Source organism: Rousettus aegyptiacus, unplaced genomic scaffold, assembly GCF_014176215.1.
Source record: "Rousettus aegyptiacus isolate mRouAeg1 unplaced genomic scaffold, mRouAeg1.p scaffold_m13_p_4, whole genome shotgun sequence".
Lineage (NCBI taxonomy): Eukaryota > Metazoa > Chordata > Mammalia > Chiroptera > Pteropodidae > Rousettus > Rousettus aegyptiacus.
In genome coordinates this window covers 153976177-154002359 of record NW_023416307.1, presented here as the reverse complement: position 1 = coordinate 154002359, position 26183 = coordinate 153976177, and the positions used below count along the sequence as shown (strand labels likewise).

At 34.2% G+C, this 26183-nt stretch overlaps 1 protein-coding gene across 5 annotated transcripts in view; it reads left to right on the top strand.

Moving 5' to 3' along the window:
• The window catches only part of SETD2 (SET domain containing 2, histone lysine methyltransferase), a 102975-nt gene that overhangs the window by 29058 nt on the left and 47734 nt on the right, over window positions 1–26183 (top strand). For 3 of the 5 annotated variants that reach the window (XM_016141388.2, XM_016141386.2, XM_016141385.2), the window contains exons 4-12: window positions 1147–1278; window positions 3570–3698; window positions 6527–6650; window positions 7560–7637; window positions 9373–9470; window positions 11316–11442; window positions 17872–18006; window positions 18857–18976; window positions 19864–20526. In XM_016141388.2, coding sequence (XP_015996874.1) covers window positions 1147–1278; window positions 3570–3698; window positions 6527–6650; window positions 7560–7637; window positions 9373–9470; window positions 11316–11442; window positions 17872–18006; window positions 18857–18976; window positions 19864–20526 — 1606 coding nt within the window. Of the gene's footprint in view, window positions 1–1146; window positions 1279–3569; window positions 3699–6526; window positions 6651–7559; window positions 7638–9372; window positions 9471–11315; window positions 11443–17871; window positions 18007–18856; window positions 18977–19863; window positions 20527–23230; window positions 23841–26183 lie in introns of all 5 variants that reach the window. The other 2 variants (XR_001596450.2, XR_001596451.2) reach the window with 2 other exon arrangements.

Below are 26183 nucleotides of genomic sequence, written 5' to 3'. Positions count from 1 at the left end.
TTAGTTTTAATCTGGCCTTCTGGAGCAATATAAAATAAAGCTGCTGATTCTTCAAAATTATAGTTCTTTAAGTACTTGTAAATAGATATTTATCTTTAGTCATTTTCAGGCTAAGCATATTCATACACTCATTAATGAATTATATCTTTAACTGATCCAGATGAATTATTCCTGTTACTCAAACTTAGGTGAAACTATCATGACACTCTTTAAGTACTTTATAAAATTTGGAACTATGATAGAACATTTATTGAAGATGAAAGCAGATTAAGGAGATTAAAGACAGTCACTTAGAGAAAGCTCTGCTGTTTACTGTCTAACAGTTAAAAAGTAAGTCATAGTTCTCTACTTTTAAAAAGATCTTCTTTGACCATCCTTGATTATTTTTTTGTTGTTGTTGACAGGAGTCCAAACATAGAGTTCAGTGAAAGGGCCAGTAGATAGTCACATTGTCCTTTGTGTTTTCTGAACTCTGGCATAGGTTTTTATGAACCTGGTCAGTTTTGAAGTTTCCCTTCTCCCCCCCAAATCAGTTGGTCTGCATTGAGAAAGGTTAGCCCTCTGAAGCCTTTACCTGATTATTCTGTATTATACTTACTTTTTTTTTAATCATTCAATTTTATTTAAAACTATATAAATGTTACTGAAAAATATGACCGAGTTAAACTCAATTAAAATTATTATTTTTTTTAGCAACTCCTTTTCTTCCTCAGCTTTATATCTCAAGTATTATTTGTTCATTCTGGAGGATTGATTCCTTAAACTTTAATTGGCTATGTCACTATTTGATACTCATGCGTTTTCCTATTTTTTTTTCTGAGCCAAATATGACTATAAACACTTAAAATTCCTCAGAATTTGAAGCTTAGCTGACTTGGACTAGGAAATAGGGGCTGAAAATGATAAACTTGAACTTACCCCATTCTTTTGCCAAGGCTGAGGTTACTCATCTTTTTCGCAACACAATTCTTAGTGTTTTCGGTCTCACAAATTTCAGTGATTAGATGTTTTCTTCCTTTTGAATGATTGACTGAACCAGAATCATTAAATGTAAAACCAATGAGATTTAGCACATATTTGGTTGTATATGTCGTGTCATTGCCAGGAGATTTATTTAAATGGTTTTTATAAAATTTTACCCAATAGAAAGAAGAATAAATCCCATCGGGATATTAAACGAATGCAGTGTGAGTGCGCACCTCTTTCTAAGGATGAAAGAGCGCAAGGTGAAATAGCATGTGGAGAAGATTGTCTTAACCGCCTCCTCATGATTGAATGGTAAGTGAGAATGCTCCGCTTTTGTTCAGCCGTTCTGTGTAATGTCTTGAAATATTAAAAAGAATTATTAACGAAGAGTAAAATTTAACCTTTCTCCTGTTTAGTATTTATAAGCAATACAATCTCTGATGTATAATAGTGTTCATAAGGAGACAAACTTCCTTGGCATTATGTGTTAGATTTTTAATGTGTTCATTGTAAATAGTACACATTGTAAATGCTTTAAAGTAGCCCTGACATGCTAACATAGTAATATTAATTTTTTTCTAATCGCCTTTTATTTCTTGTAATGTTCATGTCTTGAGAAGTGTTGGTACTTTTTAGCTTGTACTATGAAATAAAACCTTAACATTTCAGAAATGCATACAATAAAATATCTTCCTTGCCCAAACCTCAATCCCTCTATTTGTAGTCTTTCCAAATAGTTTTTTCCTTTTTTTTTTGAACAGTCAAAGGAAAGTTTATTGGAGAAGGTACCACTCCATAGACAGAGTGTGGTCTCTTAGAGGCAGAGAATGAGAGAACCTGAGAGAGACTCAGAGGAACAGAGAAGACGACAGGGAGAGGGACTGAGAGAGAAAAAGATGCTGAGAGGGACCCATAACATTCGGGAATTCAGTTTATATATCTTTCTTAGTTTCTGTGAATTACAGTTCAAAGACTTTGTTTACCCATTTTTCTTTGATGGTATGAATATTCATTGTGAAAGGACAAGCATGTATAGCAAGAAAAGAATGGGTATGTAGCAATTTTTTTAATAGTTTTTATGCCTATGCCAACATAGGTAAATATTTTCTCTTTATGTATAGAAATGAAATATTTACTATATGTACTTTTTTAAACTTTATTCCCTCTTATTCTTCCCCTGACACCTTAATTAAATATGTTTTGGAGACCTGTTCAGAGCTATATATATAGGCCTACCTAAATTTTTCCCTTGGCTTCACTACATATTCTATTCATAGTTAATCCCTGAGAATTAATAGACATTTGCTTCCATAGTTTTCTTATAAACAATAAACATCTTTACATTAAAAAATGTGTGATAAATTGTTTTCACCAATCTAATTTAAAAATCCTATCCTTATTTGTAACATGGAAAAAATATTAAGGTTATTTATAGTGTAGGCACCTTATTTTTAGAATTACTGAAGTGTTTTCTTTCAAAGCTCAGTTTTTGGTTTTGCTCATGTTATTGTGTTATGAAAATGAAACATAAACTTCAAAAAATAATAGAAAGCATTTTTGGTATTCCTTTACCTAAACTAAAAGTAGAGATGACACTACACATCTAAGAAGAGGAGACATAAGAGTTAGCATTGTTCTCTTAATTTAACATTATTTCCCTAGTCTCTGCAGTCTTTTAACTTTTCTTTCCAACCTTGCTAAATACTTATGAGGTACACAATTTCTTTCTTTGTGTTATTCCCACACTGAAACTTTTAGTAGTTCTTAGGATTAAGTTAAAATTTAGAGCCGTTCATAGTATATCAACAACCTGCCTTTCTATCTTCCAGCAACCTACTTTTCTTATCAGTTATCCTCATTTTTATTCCATTTCCTTAAGTAGGCCTTGTGTCCTGTTTCCATACATGGGTAGGCACTGCTATTGTATCTCTTTTTTTCATTATCTCTCCATATCCCATATGTCAATGGGATATGGTTTGACAGTAAGTAATAATGTATTGGAAACGATTGATAGTTTCTATTTTAGCCTTACTCAGTATTTAAAACCTTTGTTTTTGCCAGTTTTAGAGTATTAAGAATTTAGTGAATGTTTCTGATTTCATTATTTTTTTTTCTAGTATCCATGGGAGAGGAGGCTTGCTACTTTATATTGTGTTTACTCTGAACAAGAATGATGACTTAGATTTCTCTTATATGTAGCTAGCTACATTCTGAAGTTCAAATTAATGACTATTGGAATGGAATATAAGAGAAGGTGCACTGATAGAGAATAAGTTAGCTCTGAAGAGTTGTCAAGAGTACTGTAAGCATACATGCAGCCTGGAAATGTATTCTAGACACCCAGGGAGCAAGTGATGACTAGATGCCAAGACTATATTGTAGGCATCATCTGTTTAAGTAACAGTGTAGGTACTTGGTTATCAGGAATCCCTTCGTGATGGAAAGAATTACTGAGGAAGACCCACTTGGAGGTTTTTCACACACATGCTGATTATGCCATAAAGCTATGTATATACTATGCAGTTACAAAACACATATGAGCAAACATGTGTTTGGTTCTTTTACTGCTTTGAAGAATTCGCTTTCTCCATTTCTCATTTCAGTTCTTCTCGATGTCCAAATGGGGATTATTGTTCCAATAGACGGTTTCAGAGAAAACAGCATGCGGATGTGGAAGTCATCCTCACAGAAAAGAAAGGCTGGGGCTTGAGAGCTGCCAAAGACCTTCCTTCGTAAATTATGTTTTAATAACCGTTACTTAATTTTTGTGTTGTTGAAATTGGTTAAATATTTTGTAGGAAAATAATTTGTCTATTACATTGAAGTTTAATAATGATTATAGGATGACCACTTACTACCTAGTGTGTTAAAAAAAATATTCCACTTTTAGGGAGAAAGCACTGCGTGTGTAGCATTTTGTCACTTGTAACAACCGAACTAGTTAGGTCCTTTTTGTCTAATAGCTGTGTTTTGTTTGTTTGTTTGTTTCTTTTTGGTTCCAAGCATTACTGAGTGTTTGGTGTAGACCCTCCAAATCACTATGGAACTATAAAAAGGAATGGGATAGAACCAATAGTTTATATAAAATTGAGTTGGGATGAGAATAGAAGAGTATCTGAGGATATTGAGGTAGAGAATTAAAGCATACGAAATAGACACTCAGTAACAGTTTTTGAGTGAATAAATGTTACCTTCCTTGTAACTCACGTAACTTCTTTATATGCAATGCAATAAAAAGTTCACTTTATTTTATATCATAGTCAGCATTTCTTTTAAACACATTTTCTTACATATTACGTATTAAAATATTCTTATGAAAGTTGAGTGCCTTTTTGTTTTAAAGTTAAATATATACAGGTTACATGTGTTTTATGATTGCTTTTCATATATTTTCCATCTGCCCATCTTTTTATCCATCTTTTTGATAAATTTAAAAAGTCGCAGACCTTACGTTTAACCCTTAAGCCGTCCACAGCGATAGCCATCAAGCTTTGCAGTGATAGTGACAGTTTCTACCCTTTTCCTGCCTGCCACAGTGGAGAACTGTTGCCTTTACCAGACTTTAAGGAGTTCAGTAAAAGAGACCTCATTAAACGAGGAGCAATTTCAGACTTAGACAAAAATTAAGAATCATAAGTAACAGTGCCTCTGACTTCAGGGGCTTTAAACACTTCATGCTGGTTTGGTGGGATTTTTGTTTCTGTTTTCTTTTTTTGTTTGTTTTTAATTAAGACATTTAGCTTTTCTAAAAATCTCAATTTGTCTAGCCAGTTTTAAAGACTGCATGGCATGCTTTTATATCGGCCTCATTTAGATTTTTTGTAGGTTAAGCAGCTGAAGGGTCTAGTTATTCATCCTGTGTTTCTTAAGTTACTGAAGACTTTGAGGCTCTTCTCTCAGCTGTTTCATTAAGCCCAAACTCTTAGATCCCTGAATGTTGATTGGCTTATCCTTCAGACTTGCAGATGGTGTGAAGTCTCTACTCTGAGTGACTTAGCGGTTGGTCAAGGTTCTGGTATTTAAGAACTTTATCTAAATGAAGGGGTGATTTGAGAGCAGCACCGAATATTTTAGTGTAATAGAAAAAAGTGTCTTTATAATATAGAGCAGTCATTCAGGTGAGGTTTGAATCCCAGGCTACATGTTGAGCTTTGTGACCTTGTGCCGATCACCTAGCTTTTTTAACTTCTATCTTGTCTGTCAAATGGACATAATACCTGTATGTCCCAGGGCTTCGATGAGCCTTAAATAAACAAGTTCAGGGAGGATAATTTAGGTTTTTTTTAGGAGAGGAGATCCTGTATAAGGTGTGTTTTGTAGTCATTATCACATTTAATTTACATGGCAGCCAGCAATGTATCATTTTTCTTTATCTCTAGGGCAATCACTAATCCTAGACATGGAGAGTCCAACATTATAGGAGCTCAAATCTTGTGATCATTCTAGTACATTTCTTACAAAATGATAAACGTCTGAAGTTAGAAAGAAAAATTTAAGTATTGTTTATAAAGATAGTAATTTGACTTTAAGGATTATCTATGAGTAATAGATTTTGATTATTGAGACCTAAATGCATTTGTGATGGGCTGCTACACAAGTGCATGTATATATCCATCATAAATTTCTCTAATCCTGTTTTTGAGTTTTGCTTTTTTTACATTTTGCTTTTTTACATAGTTCTTTTCTCATTCGTTTTTAAGAGGGTTTAAATTTTTTCAATCAACTAGTTAACTCCTTATTTAACAAGTGCATTGATTATATTAATATGTTGTAAACAAATACAAATGATTTGCCTTTTCACATATTAAAAATCTCTGGTTAGAGTTAGGGTATATTTATTTTGAAGAAGTAAGATAAGACTTCTGGGCAGGTCATTTCAGATAAGAACTGGGGAACAAAACATAGAGAAGCATTTGTCTATTTGAAGGGAATATATGAAGTCATTGATGAGAATGAGCTTTTAATATCTTCAGTAGAGAAAAAATAGGGACAAACCAGGGAAAGAACAATCAAGAATAGAAAGTAACTGAAGCCAGGGAGAGCAAGTTGTAATAATTATTGAACTCATAGAGAATACAGCCAGAGAAACAGCATAACTGATCTTTAACATCTTTAGAGACCTTTTGGGAGTAAAGGCAGTAGAAGAGCTGTTATATTTAAGTTTCCTTCTTTTTTACTAGAACATGAAGCCTCTCATTTTTCATTGCCTCCCAATTTCTTCAGAGCTGATCCTCAGCTATGAATCACTTTTTTCATGATAATGGAAACTAGACTTGCAAGTTTATTTTAATATGAGTTAGAGAAAGGATATGCGTCTTGGTACTACATACATTACAAAAGCTTCTTAGAGTCAACATCCTTTGAAAAGTATTAGGAAGGAGAAAATTAACCCTGATTGGATGCTAGGTACGTTACATTTAATTATATTCTGTGTAATACCGGGTTTATCCAGTTTGCAGTATTTCTTTAAATTCATTATTGTTGCTTGGATATATGTGTTTTCCATATAGGAAAGTGCTCCTAGGTGGGAAGTGCTATCGTTTTCTTTTTCTTTCGTCAGGAATACCTTTGTCCTGGAATATTGTGGCGAGGTACTTGATCATAAAGAGTTTAAAGCCCGGGTAAAGGAGTATGCGCGAAACAAAAACATCCACTACTATTTCATGGCCCTGAAGAATGATGAGGTGAGCAGCTTGTGTATGTTTGCTTTAAAATGTATCTGGAAGTTGCTGAGTTTGAAAGGGTTATTGATATGGGCCGATTTCTAAAATAAGTGACAAAAACGAGGGGCAGAACAGTGTGTATAGTTTGCTTCTATTCATCTACAAAAAGGTCGGGAGAGGGAGGTACTTAACATGTATGTCAATGTCAACATACATGCTTTGTGTTACAACTCTTAAAAAATTGTTGATGACCCCCAAAGTGCTTCTGTTTATGTGAATTATATTTGTCATCATTTATCATATTAAAAATTAAAGCTGAGAAATTGAAAAATATTTAATAAATCATTTAAAATAATAATAAGCCCATTATATATTGACACATATAGCATGCTTTTATGAAAATTTTTTCAAAATTTTTTTAATGAGGAGTGCCATTGTTTTACATTTATACAAATCTCTTTACTATTTGGCTTAATAGAATTTAGCTAGATTCTCCAATCTGTCTCGATATTCAGTCTGGAAATACAAATTCTATGGGTGACCCCAGGACCTGCTGAATCTAACTCTGTGGGTAGGCTCAGCAGAAGTTGTAACAAATTCTCTGGGAGATTCACATATACACTGAAATTTGGGATTTACTGCTGTGGTATAGCAGGTACTTTAAAATGAAGTTATATATACACATGAAGTGAGATTGGAATATAGTAGTATGTAAGAAATAGCTAGAAGTAAATGAGAGAGATAATGAGAGATACAGAGATAATTTTGCCAGAGGAAGGTCCTTACACTTCGATGTGTGAAGTATGAGAGAGTTCTCTAAAGGAAAGGGGTAGGGTATGGGATTTTAAACTTACTTAATGCCTTTCCTTTGCAAAATGCTAGCATATTTTAAGGTCTTATTTTTAACTCTTAAATTACCCTTTTCCCTAGATAATAGATGCCACTCAGAAAGGGAATTGCTCTCGTTTTATGAATCACAGCTGTGAACCAAACTGTGAGACTCAAAAAGTAAGTTGGGGTAGATTGAGAGTTTGGGATATTTGTTCAAGATTGCTGTTCTGCGTATTTTAGATTCTATATCAAAGGTATATTTTTTATATACCTTTTTACATTTGTTAATCATTTTTTAAATCACTTTTTCTATTGTTAAAATTTTTATTTTGAAATAAATTTAGATTTATAAAATAGTGTGGAAATAGTAGAGTTCCTGTATACCATCCTTCACCTAGCTTCCCCATATGTTTACATTGTATATAATCATTATATAATCACTCAGTCTAGGAAGTACTATTAACTATTAGCAAATCTAAAGACCTTACTCATGTTTTGCTGGCTGTCATTTTTCTGGTCTAGGATCCAATCCAGGAAACTCCCCTTGCATTTAATTGTCACCTCTCTTTGCCATGAATTTTAGAAATTATTTCAAAGGTGCCAAAATACAAAACTAAATTTTAATTTTGATTAAGTCCAGTGTGTACTATTCAGATTTTTATCAGCTCTTACCCAGATGCCATATTTGATTGTTTAATAACATAATAAGGGGCCGAATGTCCACAGATGAGAGGTGTTATGTGGTGTGCATATAGGTACACTGCACCTCCTCAATAAAGCCAGGCTTTGGGTTGCACTTTTTTTTTTTTTTTTTTTTTTTTTACAGCCCTGTGCCTGGAATAGTCAATACTTGTTACATCACAAATTTATAAATGGATTTATCATTTCGAGCATCCTGTCATTTGTAAAACATAAGTTTAGATTAAATATATATATATATATATATATATATATATATATATATATATATATATATATATATACACACACACATACATACAGACACATTATTAGGTTAAGGAAGCTCTGGCCCCACTCCCTAAAAAATATTTATCAACAATTACCTCTTATACAGAAATAGTGCTTTTGACTCCTGGATACTTACTGCCCATTGAACTGTGTGCTAATAGATACAGCTCTTTTTAAGAGCTGATCCATGTAGCGAATAGGAGGAACCAATCCGGAATCATTTAACCTAAGTTCTGGTTCTAGTTTTGCCTGCAGCTGAAGTCACATGTCTAGCTTTGAGATTCCAACTGTAATGTGTCCCTTCATTGTTTTAAGTCTGCTTTTTTCCATCAAGAACATGTTAAAATGGTCTGGGCAGGAGTTCTGCAGTCAACTTACATCTTACATGTTCTGGAACTACAAGGTCTAATCCCTGTGTATTTACCCCCATTTTAATTTTTGAGTTTTATGCATCTCTTCTGATGTTTCCCTTCCCTTTCACTACACTTAACCATGTGACCACTGCTTCATGAAATTAAACTTTTGGCATTATTTCCCCTTGGTTCTATACCCCGTCTCATCTTGGAACATAGTTACTTTTAACATAAGCTAATATAAATTTATCTGTGATATTCAGGGGTACCCAGCATTCCCTAATTTGCCTATTTTTAGTACAAGTGAATCTTTACTGTGTGGAAATGTGTATATTAAGATTAGTTAAAGTAGCAGTTTTATTAGAGACAAATTATAGATGATATTCAATCTAGTAGTTCATTAAATAAGAGTAACACTTAAATATGTTAGTTTATTTAAAGAAAAAATTTCCCTAGTCACCTGTTTGGAAAACACTTTATTGTCTTTAAGGGGCACATGCATAATTAAGGTTCAGAATGCTGATCTTAAAAGAAAAACCACATAGATTAATCAATTACTAATTTCTTTTCTTTTAAAAACACCATCTCAGTGGACTGTGAATGGACAGCTGAGGGTTGGGTTTTTTACCACCAAGCTGGTTCCTTCAGGCTCAGAGTTAACATTTGACTATCAATTCCAAAGATATGGGTGAGTATTGTTTCTACTATGTTTTGCTGCTTCTAATGGGGAAATAGACTACACATATAGAGATAAAAAGCTGTGATGTGAATTACTAAGAAATGATATACTACCAGCTCCTATGTATGATGTACTATTTTAATTTTGTGTGTTTTTCCTACCGTATGACACTTTTGGCCATTAAAGGATATTGTACATGAACGACATAATTTTCCTCTGAACTTTATGCCGTTTTATTTGTATAATTGTTTCTAATGTAATTTTTTAAACTTTATTATAGAAATGCCAGCAGTATGTGTGAGTAGAGAGAGTAGTACAGTTCATCTCTGTGTATTCATCATTCATCTGTCAGTTATCAACTCGTTAATCTTGTCTCATCTATACCACATTATACTCTGAAAAATAATTTGTTACCTAGTTTTATCTAACAAAATCAATAACTGATGCAATAACAGCGAGTACCCCTAGCACCTATATTGTGGTTTCACAAAAGCCCTCTAAAAGGAACGGGACTCCTCGGAGCAGTGTCTGATTTCAGGTTTGAGACAGGAATTGAATAAGATGATCTTAGATTATCTCGTCATACAGGAAAGCCAGTTATAAAAAAGAGGGTCATGGCAAAGGGACTCAGGAGCTAGCTTGAATAGGCTCACTTACCAGAAGTGGGAGAGTTCCTGTTAACACTTAAGGCATCAATAAGGATAATAACTGCAGTCATTTGAGACATATTATGTAAAAGCCATGAGTTTTAATGGGACTTTAAAAATAAAACTACATTCATCATAATCGATAACCAATTCATGATTTTGAAAACTAATTTAAAATTTTAAAAAAGGGAAAAAAGTCAAGCATTTATCTTGCCTTTTCCAAGTGAATTCTACTTCAGGTTTAACCAAATAGTTGATGAGGGGAAGTTCATTATAGAGGTTATTTCAGCTAATAAATGAAGTGGTACCACTATTACTATTTTGCAACACCTCATGAACTGGTGGATCTAGGCAATGGTCGGGTAGTCAGGATAAGTGAGTGCAGGCCAGGTTTTGTATAGAGCTCCATATTTTTTCTCTTGTGTTTGCACTGTCCTCCTTGAAGGAAGGGCAACTGGAAATCAGGTGCTATTTGTGATCCCCTGCTCTATTTATTGACTAATTTATTTTTGCTCCTCTGATTGCTACTGTTATATACTGAATCTATCAGTTTACTTTGGGAATAGTCTTTCATGTTAACCACAGGTAGCTCTCTCTGGTCACACAGTAAGTAAATTGCAGAGGTAGTTTGTACCGAGGCCTATGGACTTAGGCCTGTGTTCTTTCCACAACTTTTCCTTAACTCCATGGTTATGTTTATTACCATATTTATAATTAGTGTCTCATCCTTATATGATGATGACTTTTAATAATCATGTGTTTCCTATACTAATGAATTTTACATCTTTGTATATCTGTTTATAATAATACATTTTGTTTGTTCTCTGTGCCAGTTAAATATTTACATGTAAGTAATAGGTATATTTAAGCAATTAAATTATTTAAGTAATGTAGTTCTTAGCTCAAATATGTATATGATCTCTTATTTTCATATGTTAATAGGTAGTCTTATACAATGGAGAAATGACTCATTAACTTCTTCGCTACTTTTGTCTAGCTAGTAAAAGAAAATTGGGAAAAGAATGAATATTTTTTCAAAGCAATTTCAGGCATTTGCATTAGATAGTATCAGGTTTGTTGGAGTCTCAAATTAATTGTTTTTATTATTTAGGCTAGACTGACTCATCTCTTGTAATTGTTATATTGTCGACATTTTGTTTCGGTTTACTTTCACATAACCGACATCCTTCCTATGCTTCTTGAACAGAAAAGAAGCTCAGAAATGTTTCTGTGGGTCAGCCAATTGCCGCGGTTACCTGGGAGGAGAGAATAGAGTCAGCATCAGAGCAGCAGGAGGGAAAATGAAGAAGGAACGATCTCGTAAGAAAGATTCAGTAAGTGTTCCATTTTTCTTTCAACTTTCACCATATACACTTTACAAAGGGAGGTAACTTTTCCAGTTGAGGTTTGAAAAGTCAAAATTACAACCAGAGAAATTCAGAATCAGATGAAATAAGCATGGAAAAGAGGGATGGATGGTTGCTATTTTTATTTCAAGTTCATAGAGATTAGAATTGGGTACTGAGAACTAATGAAGTCTTCTTGAAAACACATGGACTAATGGTTTTTCAGAGCCTATAAAACTCCTAATCCTAAATGCAAATAAAATGTTTACTTGTTAACTCACTTAAGTCTGATCTCTTTCTAATCTTTTGATGTTGAGTTTGTCTTTTGTTTGGAACTCTAAAGTTTGCAAGTGTTCTTAAAATCTATGAAAACCCTCTTTGGAGTATAAAGTGTTTTGAGAGGTAACGGACAACCCAAGAGTGAGAAAGGAACAGTCGCAAATGGTCTTTTTATTATGTATATTAAAAGAGTAGTTAATGGCCTTTTTTCTACCCCAGCTCACCGGAGTTACTACTGGAGCAGAAGGTATCTTTCTACTAAAGGGACTCTTAACTGGGACAAGGACTTTGTGTTGTTTTTAAAAATTTCCCTTCCCTTTTTCTGAGAATCCCTTTTTCAGAGCAGTGTTTCTCAGCCTCATAACCACCTATCAGGGTCCATAATGAAAATTTACATTTCTGGGCCTGTCCTAAGACCTGTGAATTAGTTGAGGGCTAGAAGGAGGAGCTAGGGGGATATGGGTGTTAGTATATCCCTTTGTGATTCTTTTGCAGTTAGCTCATTCCTGGGACAGAATTATAAATGGCATCAATCTTACTGTTTAGATGAGGAGCTAGAAAACATAATGGAGGAAGGGGATAAAAGTATAGTGGTTAAAAGGTGATATCAGTAAGCCCAAGTTAACTGGAGGGAATTAATTATGGCGAATGTGAATTCTTTAAGAAGACATAGATAGCAAAAAGTATTGGAAAGGGCCATTTAAAAATCCAAAAAAGGACCTCGTAAAGGGCCATTTAAAAAATACAGAAAGGAGAGTTTATAACAAATACCCATGTTTCTACTGCCCAAGATGAACGGATGCTCTTTAGAGTATTGTGTTAGTGTAGCTGTGTGCCAAGCACTAAGCACTTTATACATTAACTCATTTAATTCTCAAACCCTTAAATAAGGCACAAGGATTTTCCCTATTTTACAGATGAGAACACGGAGGCACAGAGATCTTACAGGTCATGTAGTAAGTGATGGAAATGAACTAGTCTAACTCTTATCTTTACTTTTAACCACTGTTTTGCACTGCAGTCAGAGAGAGAGAGCAGTTCCATCCCCTCCCGACTCTGAGAAAAAGATGGTCATAACAGCCAATGTTTCTGCTTTTTAAAATATATTGAGTTGTTTTGTGTAGAGTTATAAGAGTGTTTTAGAAATGGTATGATACATATGAATATATAATTTGTTTTTTATGCTTATTTTAAAATTTGATCCATGTCGATACGTATATTTTTTAACTGCTGTAAAGTCTTTCGTCATATAACAGTTTACGTTCCTACTAATGGACACTTGTGTTTCTGGCTTTCTGGTCTTAACATCAACAGTTAATATCTTTGCACATGTCTCTTGCACACATTTCTAAGGTGTATACCTGAAAGTGGAGTCACTGGGTCATAGCCTATTATTAGCCTTCTTGACTTCGCCATTACAGGAAGTTTTTCTTTAAACTTCATTAAGATTGCTTTTATTTTTGTTACTTCATGTAATTGATAGGTTACCAGAATAGCCAGAAAATAGCCATTAAACATATTGACCTAATATGTTTAATCTCCATAAAAACTTACCTTTGGCTGTTTCCTGTTTTCAAAACTTACAGAACAAACACATTTTTAAAAAATTATTTTGAAAATAATTACATTATTGGTGGGAGTGTCCTTGTTGTATAATGGTTTCTTAGGCTGTGCTGTACCTCCATCATTCCAATACCCAATGTCTTTCTACTTTCCTGTTAAGATTAAAGAACAACCTCAAAGAACCAAGGTGTAGGTTCCTGTTTTTTGTTTGCTTGTTTTTATTCTGGTAATAGTATGTCAATATCAATATCGTCCTTTGTATTGTGGACTGAATTAGATGTAACATGAATCTGGTCACTTAGTGGGCTGAAGTCATGAGATGCTCTAGATGAGAAGTTATTTTGGAATAGGAATGTTTTGGATGAAACTTTGCCCAGATGGAGGAATGACCCAGGGTGAAGAGGGTAACTCTAGTGTTACTTGGATTGTCTCCTGCTGAAATCCCCTTCTAGATTCTGAGTGATCAGATTCAGTTAAGTAGAATCATAAAAATAGCACCTCTTGAATTCCCAAGAGGGAGTCTTAGGACTTCTTTTGGGTAGAGATTTGATGGAGAGGACAAGATATCAGCAGTTTAAAATACAGTTTTCCATCTTTTAACTATTAATAAGGATATGTTAAAGACACTGTAGTGTGTGTCTTCGTATTAGCCCTTGATTGGCAAACATTTTTTATTTCTTGCTCTTATGATTGATTACATCTTTGTACAACTTACATTAACAAGACTATAAGCTCTTCTGAGACAGGTAATTGTCTTTGGGTATGTCACAAATTAAACTAGGTACTTTAAGTACATAGTTGATAAAGGTATAGTAAATCCCTAAATTTATCTGCTGCTATTTGTAATTTGTAGTTTGTCTGAAACTTTCCTTAGTCTCTTCAGTTTGTGAAACAAATTAGTGATAACTAATTTACATAAGAAAAAGGGCGGAAAGCCGCAAAAAAGAGGAAATATTTGCATTCAATACATAACGAACATTTAAAACTATCAGATGTCATTTATATACCAGATTAATAAAAATTAAGTCTGATAATGCATCAGAACGACAGGAGATCTCGTATGATACTAGTTGTATAAATGGACGCAACCACTTTCAAAACCACTTTGGCATATTTACTGAAGGTGAATGTACATATACTATATGAACCAGAACTTACACTCCTGGGTGTATAACCAGAGAGAAACTAGTTACAGTGTACATCAGGGGTCATAGCAGCACTGATTATTTTGGGAAAAGCAGAAACAACTCAGCATCTGCTAACGTTAGAATGGATAAATTATAATGTAATCATACAGTGAAAACTAGTCATGAAAATGAAAGAACTGTGGCTGCACGCAGCAATATGAATGACTCTTAAAATTGAAGGTTGAATGAAAAGGTATGACCCAAGATTTTGTCCAGTATGATTTCATTTCCATAAAGATTAAAATTAGAAAAAATTAAATTATAACAAGGATTTCTAAAAACTAGCAAATCTGTTTTTTTAAATCAGAGAACCATTTCTTAAAAAGTTAGGATGTGTTCTCCCTGGAGCAGAGAAGAGGCGTTAGAACAAGGAAGAGGCCGAGGACTCTAGGACCACCGGCATTGTTCCTTTTTTTTTTTAACTTGAGTGTTGGTTGCATGAATGTTGCTCACGTTTGTTTCCTAATCTGTTTATTTACTAATTGTTTATATACTTTATAATATATTTTATCAGGAAGTATTAAAAAAGAATAAAATTTTGGACTGATTTAGTACTTAACAATAAAATTTTAAGTGCTGTACAATTGTGTGTAAATGTACATATAAGTTTTTAATTATCAATAATTTATGAAAATACATCCTAATTCTTATACTTTTATGCTGTTTGTTACCTCAGATATGTTTTGGAAGGTGGTGAGCCATAAATGAAAAATAAATACTTTCAGTAAGTGTAAATTAGTAAAAGCAATCCAACTCAGATGTTCTGTGCTCTCCTCTGCTGCCCTCCCCACTGCCCCATAGTCTAAAAGTTATTAATTCTACAATTGATTGTCAGCTTGAGTATCCAGAATTATGGAAGCTGCATCATATCACCATTGCGACTGGCATGCCCAACTTTATATATGCCAATATAACCATTAAATTTATAATCATAGTAGAAATGTTCAAAGGTTGTTCATCTGCAGAATTTTGTTATTCAGTTTCTGTATTTTTAGTGTATATTTCCTTAAGATAAGAATGCTACTTTTTTATGTTGTACAGTGCATTATATATAGTGTTATTTATTTAATAAATGTTTATTAAATGAATATGACAACTCAGTTTTGTCTCTAAGTTTTCAGAGTTAGGGAATCATTACATGCCTAATTGTGAAAGAAAAATAATCCTATCTCTAACCTTTCACCCATTTAAATATTTGTATCTCAAAACTGTTGAAAGGAAGATTATGGCTTTGCATTTAGTGGGGAAAGTGGAATTTTAAAGCCTTTGGTCTTTCTTATTCTACGCTTCTAGAATTTGAGATATGGGACAGTATACATTTAGGGTATGCAAGGAAAAAACATCTTTCAGGAAATTGTCCTAGCTTTTCTTTTCATGTATTTAATCTGTTCAAAAATTAAGAAATAATACTGGAAATAAAAAGAACGAGTCTTAAATATATATTTAGAAGGAAAAAATGAATTTACATATCTTCAACTTCTTGCAGGCAGCATTTTGTATTTTCTCATTATTTTTGTTCTTTACCATAATGTGAATTTTAGGGTATACTATGAAATAGAAATGCCTTGCTTAAAATTATAGTAAATGTGTTGGTAATAGCCAGTTAAGTAACAGAAAATTTCTTAAGACTTTTTTAAAATTTCCTTTTCTATAATTTATTATCAGCTCATTCTAAACTTTTATCATTTCATGCCAGGTTGATTTAATGCTGACTTATATCTCTTCAGTCTCTATCTTGTCTAGATTTCATTGTTATTGCTGTACTCGTTTTTCTCAAATTCCATTTCGATTTGATCACATTACTCCCTTGTTCGGGATTCAGTCACCTCAAATCCAGATTGTTTTATATTACATCTGAGATCTTCTAATCTAATAACAGCCTTCCTTTTGATAAAATTTTTCTCACTCCACCCAACCTGAGCTATGCACTATCATAATTTCCTATTTTTCCTTATTCAAGCTTTTTCCTCTACTTTGTTCACTCTCTCCCTCCTCTTTATCTTACCTGTTTCTAATTCTTCTGTGAATTTATTTCTGGTTACTCTCATTCTAATCACTCCCTTCCTTCTTAGGCCTCTTAGAGGTTTAACATTAACATTTATAATTAATACTTCATTGTTTGTTTTTATATGAATTAATTTTATCTTCGCAGTAGTTCTGTGAAAGCATCCTTATATCTTTTAAAACTGCAACAACACAGCTGGAAAACAATCTTTGGTAGATTGACTTTTTTTGTTGTTTCTATTATATAAATATAATATTTGTACCATTCAAAGACTATATGTAAATTACAATGCATAATTATAAAATAACCTGTCATGACCACTCCTCTGCTTCCTTCTCCCTGCTTATCCCCTAGAGCAGCGGTCCCAACCTTTTTGGCACCAGGGACCGGTGCTCTTGTGAGAATCTAATGCCTGATGATCTGAGGTGGAGCTGAGGCACTGATGCTAGCGCTGGGGAGCTGCAGCAAACACAGATGAAGCTTCACTCTCTGGCCCGCTGCTCACCTCTGTGCATCTGGGTTCCTAAAGGGTTGGGGACTCTTGCCCTAGAGGTTACCATTGTTTGGATTTTGTGTCTTATGTCCCTTGCTTTTTTTAAAAAAATAAAATTTTCAGATATGTATCTATAAAATATTTGGTTTTGAGGTGCATAAAAACAGATTTGTATAGCATATAATCTTCTGGAACTTACTTTTTCACATAACATTATATTTGTAAGATTGATTAATGTTGTTGCATTTGGCCACACTGTATTACTTTCACTGTGGTATAACATTCCATTGTGTTAACGTGCCAGTTTATTTAACCTGGCCACAGACATTTGGGTCGTTGGCAGTTTTTTACTATTATGGATGGTTGTTCAGTGAGCATTCTTAAGATTTTCTGAATTCACATGTGTAGGTGTGGAGTTGCTAGGCATAGGAGATATAAATATTTATTTTTCAAGCTTATGCTTTATTTTTTTCTGATACACTTTTCACTTAATATAATTTGTTCTTTGTCTCCCATAGGGCAGATTTTTTTGTTGTTGTTTTGGTTCATTGCAATGTCTTTGGCACCTAGAATTATACATGACATATGATAAGTGCTTGGTAAATATTTGATGAGTGAATGAAATGCTTTTCAGATTGATCATACCAATTTATACTTTCATCAACAGTATATAAAAGTTATTTTTGATCCATGTCTTTACCTAGACTTGATATTATCAGACTTAAAATTTTTTCCCCAATCTAGTGAGTATAGCATGGTTTCTCATTGTGGTCTTAATTGCATTTTCCTTATTACTGGTGAGGTTGAGTATCTTTTCATGTTGCTTGATTCTTATATTAGTGTGGTTTTATTGTTGTTTTATAACCAGATATTTTTCTTTGCTGTGGTAGGTGGATGGAGAGCTAGAAGCTCTGATGGAGAACGGTGAGGGTCTCTCTGATAAAAATCAGGTGCTCAGCTTATCCCGGCTAATGGTTAGAATTGAAACTTTGGAGCAGAAACTTACCTGTCTCGAGCTCATACAGGTGAACACTTTGATATTAATTCATGTTTTTTTTCTGAATTCGAGGTGGAATATTTAAACTACAATCCAGAATGATGAATGGAGAAGGTATAATTCTGATGAGAAGAATTACTCTTGTTTTTTAAATGGATATGTGAGTTCTACATGACTTTGAAAGCTTATACTCTTAAAAAGGGCTTAAGAGTTCAGCATCATTTAATCTATTAGATCTTGTTTGCTTTCTCCCTTAGGTCAAAGAACATGGTGGTATTTTTTTGTGTAACAATTCATGACACTTGATAATTTCCCCCCCCCTTTGATTATTAGCATGCCAAAGCCATTTTTACCACAGGATCTCAAAGCAAGAAATTTTAACAGTAATCTCATTTACTCCAGTTTATCAATTAAATTATGCCACACGAATTTGGTAAATAAAAAATGGATGATTAAAAAATATATATAAAAGGTAAAAAGCCTTTTGAACAAGCATCCAAAAGGATAGAAAATTATTTAAACAGTAATGTATATAGTTTCTAGCTTTTTCAGTAAAAATGGTGAAAGTAATTGTTTTCTTAGTCCTTTGGAATTGAGTTTCGTTGTAAATGATATTTATATTTACATAATTTTCTACTTTAGTAAAGTCTAGTTCAACTAGATACATTTTAGGTACACAAAGATTCTCTCTTACTCTAAAGCATTTATTAGTTATGTAGTTCTAGTTGAGTTAATCAAAATAGTTTCTAGGATTTGGGGAATGTAAATGAACTCCTTTGTCCTCTTTGTGGGCCCTCTTTAACACTCTCATCTGGTATTCTTCTCCCCACCCCCATCCCCCTACAATACTCTGCATCCTACTTCCCTTCCCCTGGAAGAACACCCACTCACAGTCTTGCCTGAAGTCCTTTCTGGAACGTCATGGACTGTCTTTGTTGTGGATCTGGATGGCAGAGTTAGGTGAAGGCCGGGAAAGTAACCAGAAACTTCAGGAAGAGGTCAGTCCACATTCAGCTTGCTTGTTTCTTAAAACCACTGTGCTGATTGCTCAGGTTGATGGCATTATCAAAGATAATGAATTTAGCACTACATTCACCGCTGGTTTTAAATCATTTCATCATTCCAATATCATTGCAGTAACTATAACCTTTACATACACCTTGCTCATAGTGTGTTTGGGCCATGGCATTCTTTATAGTATCCTTTTAAGATTGCTATTACATAGTTGGGAACTGTAAGAGCAAGATGTAATATCCTCATTAAGTGAAAGATGCACTTTGTTGCTAAAACCATAGTTTAAAAGATAGCAAACCATATGAAACTTAAATTCTGGGGTGCTAAAAACTTAGTGAGGAGCTGAATTCTGGATGACAAGAGTAAGAATATCTCGAGAAGTAAATAAGCGTTTTAAAAGATCTAATAAATGTTCGTTGGCAGCATTGTTAGTGGAGTTACGATATATGTTGTTGCATAGTTCCCAAGCCTGTATCACAGTCACTTGGGAAACTTTTTAGAAAAAGATACCCAAGGCGAGGTCTAGCAGTGTATGTATATTTTTAAAAATCTACCCAGGTTGGAGAACTACTAATGGAGAGTAATAATATTAATCAGTCCTATTTGATGTGCATAGTCACCTCTTGCACATTTTATTCTTGCTGGTCAGTCTTATTAAAACAATTTTCATTCCTTTCTATAGGAAAGTAATATTGAGACATTTAAATCTTTCTGTGGTTACAGAGACTTAGATCTGAATTTAATAAGACAGTAAAAAATTAAAAAAAAAAAAAACCACACTGCTCCTGCAGAAATGATCTGACTTCCATTCAGAGGTTTCAAAATTCACTATACAAAGTGATGTGATTTTTTTTTAATTGTGTTTAATCAGATTATAAAGACTTTGGAACACTTACCCATTCCTACTAAAAACATGTTGGAGGAAAGCAAAGTACTTCCAATTATTCAACGTTGGTCTCAGACCAAGACTGCTGTCCCTCAGTTGAGTGAAGGAGATGGGTATTCTAGTGAGAATACATCACGTGCTCACACACCTCTCAACACACCTGATCCCTCCACCAAGCTGAGCACAGAAGCTGACATAGACACCCCCAAGAAGCTCATGTTTCGCAGACTGAAAATTATAAGTGAAAATAGCATGGACAGTGCGATATCTGATGCTACCAGTGAGCTAGAAGGCAAAGATGGCAAAGAGGACCTTGACCAGTTTGAAAGTGTCCCTGTGGAAGAAGAAGAAGAGTTACAGTCACAACAGCTCCTCACACAACAGCTGCCTGAATCTAAAGTTGATGGTGAAATTGCCATGGAGGCCAGTAAGCTACCCACATCTGAAGCAGAGGCTGACCCCGAAATAGAGCCTAAGGAGAGCAATGGCACAAAACTAGAAGACCACATTGCTGAGGAAACACCATCCCAAGATGAAGAGGAGGGTGTATCTGATGTGGAGAGTGAACGGAGCCAGGAACAGCCAGATAAAACAGTAGATATAAGTGATTTGGCCACCAAGCTCCTGGACAGTTGGAAAGACCTAAAGGTAAGAAAGCATTTCAGTTCCTTTTAACCTGAGTTACTCAGGTTTAGAGTTCCACAGACCTAAAATTGAATGATCTACTCTTCCAGTTGTACATGTATTTTTGAAAATTGGAATACTGTTGTCAGCTAATTATAAATGTCTCAAACATCTTTTAAACCTTGGCAAGAGATATACCAGCCAAGCTAATATACAAGTGTCCCCCCTCTCCTCGTTTAGAAGAGTAAATCACAACAGGAAATTCAGTCATTAAAGTGCTTTTTACATTGAAAACAAAAGCAAAAATCCTTTGAGTAACAAACATGATACCATGTTTGAAAATTCTATGTAAGAAAAAAATGTTTAAATTAATTGGAAACTAATTTATTGGATTAACTAGAAATTAATTAAAATAAAAAATTGGAAAATCAAGATAATTTAGCTTCTCATCAAAAATTATTTAACATAAATTTCCATTCTAGTAAAACAACTTTTATGGAGCTAGTTGGTATTCAGTTTCATTATTGTTTCTGAAATAGACCTGCCTTTAAATAAATGCCTGTTTCTTTGAACAAAAGATGCTATCTAGAGGAAAAACAGAAAGGTCTGGAACCTTACACCTAATGCATACATAATCTCTTGTTAAAGAATGGAGCAAGATGTACAGGGTTTGCTTTGCAGAAAACCCAGTTTGGCTCTTGGGTAAACACAGAAGTGAATAACAGGATGAGCCTAGGAGAGATGTGGTTCATTTCAGTTGTAAGTGATCTGAATCGGATCCAGGTGTTGAGGATCCTGTGGGAACAGCTTACATTTCTAGCTTCTATTTTTCTGTTCCTCCTTTCTTCTGCCAGAGGTGAAGCAACCAGAATAAACCAGCAATACAGATTTATTTGCAGCAAGATGGATACCTGAATCCTCTCTGTCCCCAGTTATGACTACAAAGCTCACCCATTAGATCCTGCAATTTGACCCATGTGGAACTGGCCTTACACTGATCAAAACGAGTAGTTGGTTGTTTGTGCACTGTGCTTATTTTCGGCATTCGCAATTTGCTATGTTGAGACCCTTCTTTAAGTGTGGTGTGGTTTCAGCTCATTTACCTATTTGAGCTATTACTCATGCTACTTTTTCATCACTTACAGTTCAGCATAAACTCAGCCTGACTAAGCCTTATGAAATCTGACCTTTTTATAAATCTAAAAGGAAGGGTTCCTAGTAAATCTGCTTATGATACAACATGTGAACTACAGGAACTGGAATTGCAATTAATTAAAAGAGATACTGGGACAGTTACTTGGGCAGACCTTTATTTAAGGCATATTTTGTGAGGGCACAAGAGTCCCTGGAAGAAGTCCCTCGTGCGTGGAGACCGTTAGTAGAGCCCGTACTACGGCTGGCTCAGTAAGGAAGGTGGAACGTGGAAATGGAGACAAGTACACAGATGACATAGTAAAGGCCTTACAGACGCAGTGTATTGTATAGAGAGTGGGGTCGTAGACCCAGTAGTTCACCTTTGCCTGAGAATTCTCTGATTGATAATGATAGTAAAAAGAAGACATAATCATCATAATTTCTTAAAAACGTACCTCTTCTTAAAATCTGAAAAAGTAAATATTTTTGCTTCTCTATATGGTAGTATTTTTTTTGTTTTTTGTTATTTTATTGTAATTGTGATATGAATTACTCTCTAGGATATCCTTAACCCAGTTAGATATAACTGATCATTTAAACTCACATTCTAGACATACATTTTTGAGTCCTACAAAATTACTTCTCCCCCTGCCTGTTATGCTCCCCACTCTTATCTGAAAGATAAAGGCAGTTGCATAATACTATATAACTTGATGATCCTCATGATTTGAGGTTTAAAATTTTATTCATACTTAAAATATATCCTTCTTAACCTTTATACTTTGGGTTTATCCCGATTCTTAGCATTAAGAAAACCATTAAACAAAATCCTCTTTCTTCAACCTTTAGTTTGCTCTGGAATCATTACCCATCTAGAAGTACATTACTGAGAAATGTTTTTATTTGACTGAACTATGATGTTGTGTTATATATTGGTGTTGGGGTTCTTAATTCATTTATCATTCTTTAACATTTACCATGGTTTTAATGTCAAAACTATGATTATTGTTGTCCTTAAAAAAAGAAAGAAAAACAAAAATTTTAGCATCTAACAAGAAGTCTGAAATCAAAAACCCATAATTTGAAAGTTTTAGAGCAACACATTAACTTTATGTGATTACTGTATATCCATGCTAGCCCGGCATTGAAAGAGTTAACTACTTCTGTCTGACTTCCACCTATGTGTTCAAGTAGACATAGGCAGAAAAGAAAATGTCTAATTCAACCAGCCTTTATTAAGCACCTGTTGCCAAGCACTGTGTTTGTTGCTGATGTTAATTCCAAGATCATACTAAAAAGCATTTATCTCAGATTGTGGTTATGTTAGCCACTCCGAGCTTCCCTGACCTTCTGGGGCTACTTTAACATTGCTGGACAAGTGTTCCGCTTGGCCTTTCTGCACACTGGATGGAGTGAAGAACTGAAAGAGGTTGCTTCAGATTTCTTAATCTTGATTTTGCTGTGAAGGCAGACTATAGGGATCATCAATAAATGAAAGAGGGCGGGAGGGAAGGGAATGAAGCTTCATGAATTACTCTTTGTCCTCCCAGATCTGATGATGATCCCTCTTGTAACTTGAACCATTTCCATCTAGCTTCTCAGGGCAGCAAGGAGCTTGTTAACATCACCAGCTGACCATGTGTCTCCTTTTCTCAACTCCATTTTCAACTTCGTGCTGAAGAGAAACAAGAACCTAGCGTGCATTCTGTGAAGAAACAGGAAGATGGTTGGGAAGTTGGATGATGCATGAAAAATATAATAGGTGAAAAGAGGACAGAGGTGGTTAACTCACTGGCGCCGGCGTTATTTTGGTGCGTCCATTGCCGACAATGGATGTCGTTCCGGGAAAATCCCGACTCCTGGCGAGAAAGGATTAAGTGAGCTACTTTTTCTATACATCTATACACAGGACCACTGCCTTGGCTCCACAAGGCTTATACATTCTGACTCCTAAAGTAGACCTCACCAAGAACTATCACATTGCTACACATGAACGTGTCTTCACTTTCACAAGCAAATCGACGGCTACATTTTCAGCAGGGATATGTGCATATATTTCTCTTTTCAAAAGGAATTGTTGTACATCACCCTTCATGCTGAAAATGTACCCTAGACTTCACAGGGCAAAACAGCTGGTTATATGTGGTGATTAATTATAACCTTGACTGGAAAATCTTCATTCATTTGGATCATGAGAGGAGGAGGTAAGGTTCCTGTGAATTTGGCACTTTTAGTTGCAGTTAAACACCCAAGAGACTGTGGTGGCTAGTGATTCCAGAGCCTGCCTTGTAAACACTTGTAAACGTCCTGTGCGTCTCTCTCTTCTTGGACTGAAGTCTGGGTAGTTAGTTACACCTGAATTTGATGATTTAGGGGTAACGTTCTGTACATGTGATAAGTTGGACTCTTAATGACCATTCTTATTCTTTTTCATCTTTATCTCAAGACATTATCTTTAGTTCAACAAAACCTCATTTTCCTACAAAGTTAAGCATTAAACTCTCTATGGAAACTTCAAATAAAACAGTAACTCAAACGAAAAGTTCTGAGTCACTACTTAGAATTTGGGTCCATACTTAATTTTATATATGAAATCTGCAGTGTAACATTTCAGAATGAAATTATGTGCCCTGGATTTTTGTAATTTCAAAAGATCAACATTACTTATCCTTTTCTTTAAAATTTAGATTCATCCTTAAAGAACACTATATTAGATACTACTACATTGAGATTTTTTAATAAGTATCTCATTTAAAAAAAGGCAAACATGCCCTTAAATTAAACTTCTTAGTAGTCCCTTTTATTATTATTGGTAATACTTTCATCTAACTTATGGATCGGCCAAATCTGCCCCATTACCTGTTTTTGTAAATAATTGTGTGTGTGTGTGTGTGTGTGTGTGTGTGTGTTGTTTTGTTTTTTTTTTAACATAGCCATATTCGTTTATTTACCTGTCTATGGCTGCTGCTTTTGCACTGAAGTAGTAGAGTTGAGTAGTTGCTTTAGAGACTGGATGACCAACAAAGCCTAAAACATTTACTATCTTGTCCTTCTGTAAAGGACAAGATCTGAATGATAAAGTACAGAATCTGGCTGCTCTAAACATCCTGATTTTGAATGAAGTCATTTTGACACTTTATTCTTTTGGGCAAGCTCTTTATTCTAAAGACGTAATGATCATGTTTCTCTAGCCCATGAATTTAGTTTTTTTTAAAAAGGCATGACTTTGTTTAGGAAAAGTCACTTTATTTGAATGTAAGACTTAGAAGTGGGAGAGTATATATATATATATATCATAAAATTACTAGGCCAGAAGAGACCTTTTCGGAATACTGTTCTCGCTAGACCATGGTCAGGTTAGCTGGAAACTTAAGAGAATTTTCGAGTCTAGATAAGTTGGTATAATCTAGTTTTATATGTAACCATAATAAAAAAAATATATATAGATTTTCCTTCTTAAGTGTTTCTAACTTTTATTTCTGATATAATTTCGGACTTAGAGGAAAACTGCAGGAATACTCTTCTGTATATAGTCTGTGTCTAATTCACATTTTAGTGGCAAGTATAGAAAAAAATCAGTTTAAAATTCTTCCAAACCCTTCACTCAGTTTACCCAATTTAACATTTTACCTCATTTGCCGTATCATTTTTCTTAAACTCTTTAAAACTTTTTGAAAGAGTTAAATTGTAGATAAGACATATGCTACTCCTAGATATTTGAATAGTATTTCATAAAAACAAGAACATTCTCCTATATGACTTACAATATACATATCAAAATCAGCAAATTACAGTGACGCAATGCCATTATCAATGGACCTGGTTCAAATTTTGCCAGTTGTGCATGTCGTGTCCTCTAAAATAGCAAAAAAAAAAAAAAAAATTTTTTTCTTTTCCAGATTATAATCCGAAATCAAGAGTTACATTGAGTTTTATCGCTTTAATATCCTTTAATCTGGAATAATTCCTCATCTTTTTCTGTCTTTTAGAAACTTCACAGTTTTTAATATTTTTGAATTTTTTAGAATATTTCTCAAATTGGGCCTGTCTGAAGTTTTCTTTTGTTTGGATTCAGGTTTTACCTTTCTGGAGGAATATTACAGTAATGTTCTTCACATAATGTTGATTTGTCCCATTACTGGCATCGTCAACTTTGATAACATGGTTAAGATGATGTCCATCAGGTTTCTCCAAAATGGTGTTACTGTTTTTCCTTTTATAATTAAAAAGTATGCCCGAATCACATAACAGGGATGGTTACCAGATGGTTATTTTCTAATTCATCATTTTTTTCACTTCCGTGTTGTGGTTGGTATTCTTTTTTGAGCAAGAGCTTTTTCTGCTCTCCAGTTTAGCTCTTTATTCATTGATTTATATGGGCTCTAGACAAAATCATTGCTAGTGGGCATTACTTGTAGGAGCTGTAATCAGGCTGTAAAAAAAAATACATATTTGTATTTCTGTATTATATGAGTGAATGTGTGTACGCATAATGTACTTGACCTCTCTATCGTTTCTCTTGTCTCTCCTTCTGTTACTCTGAGACC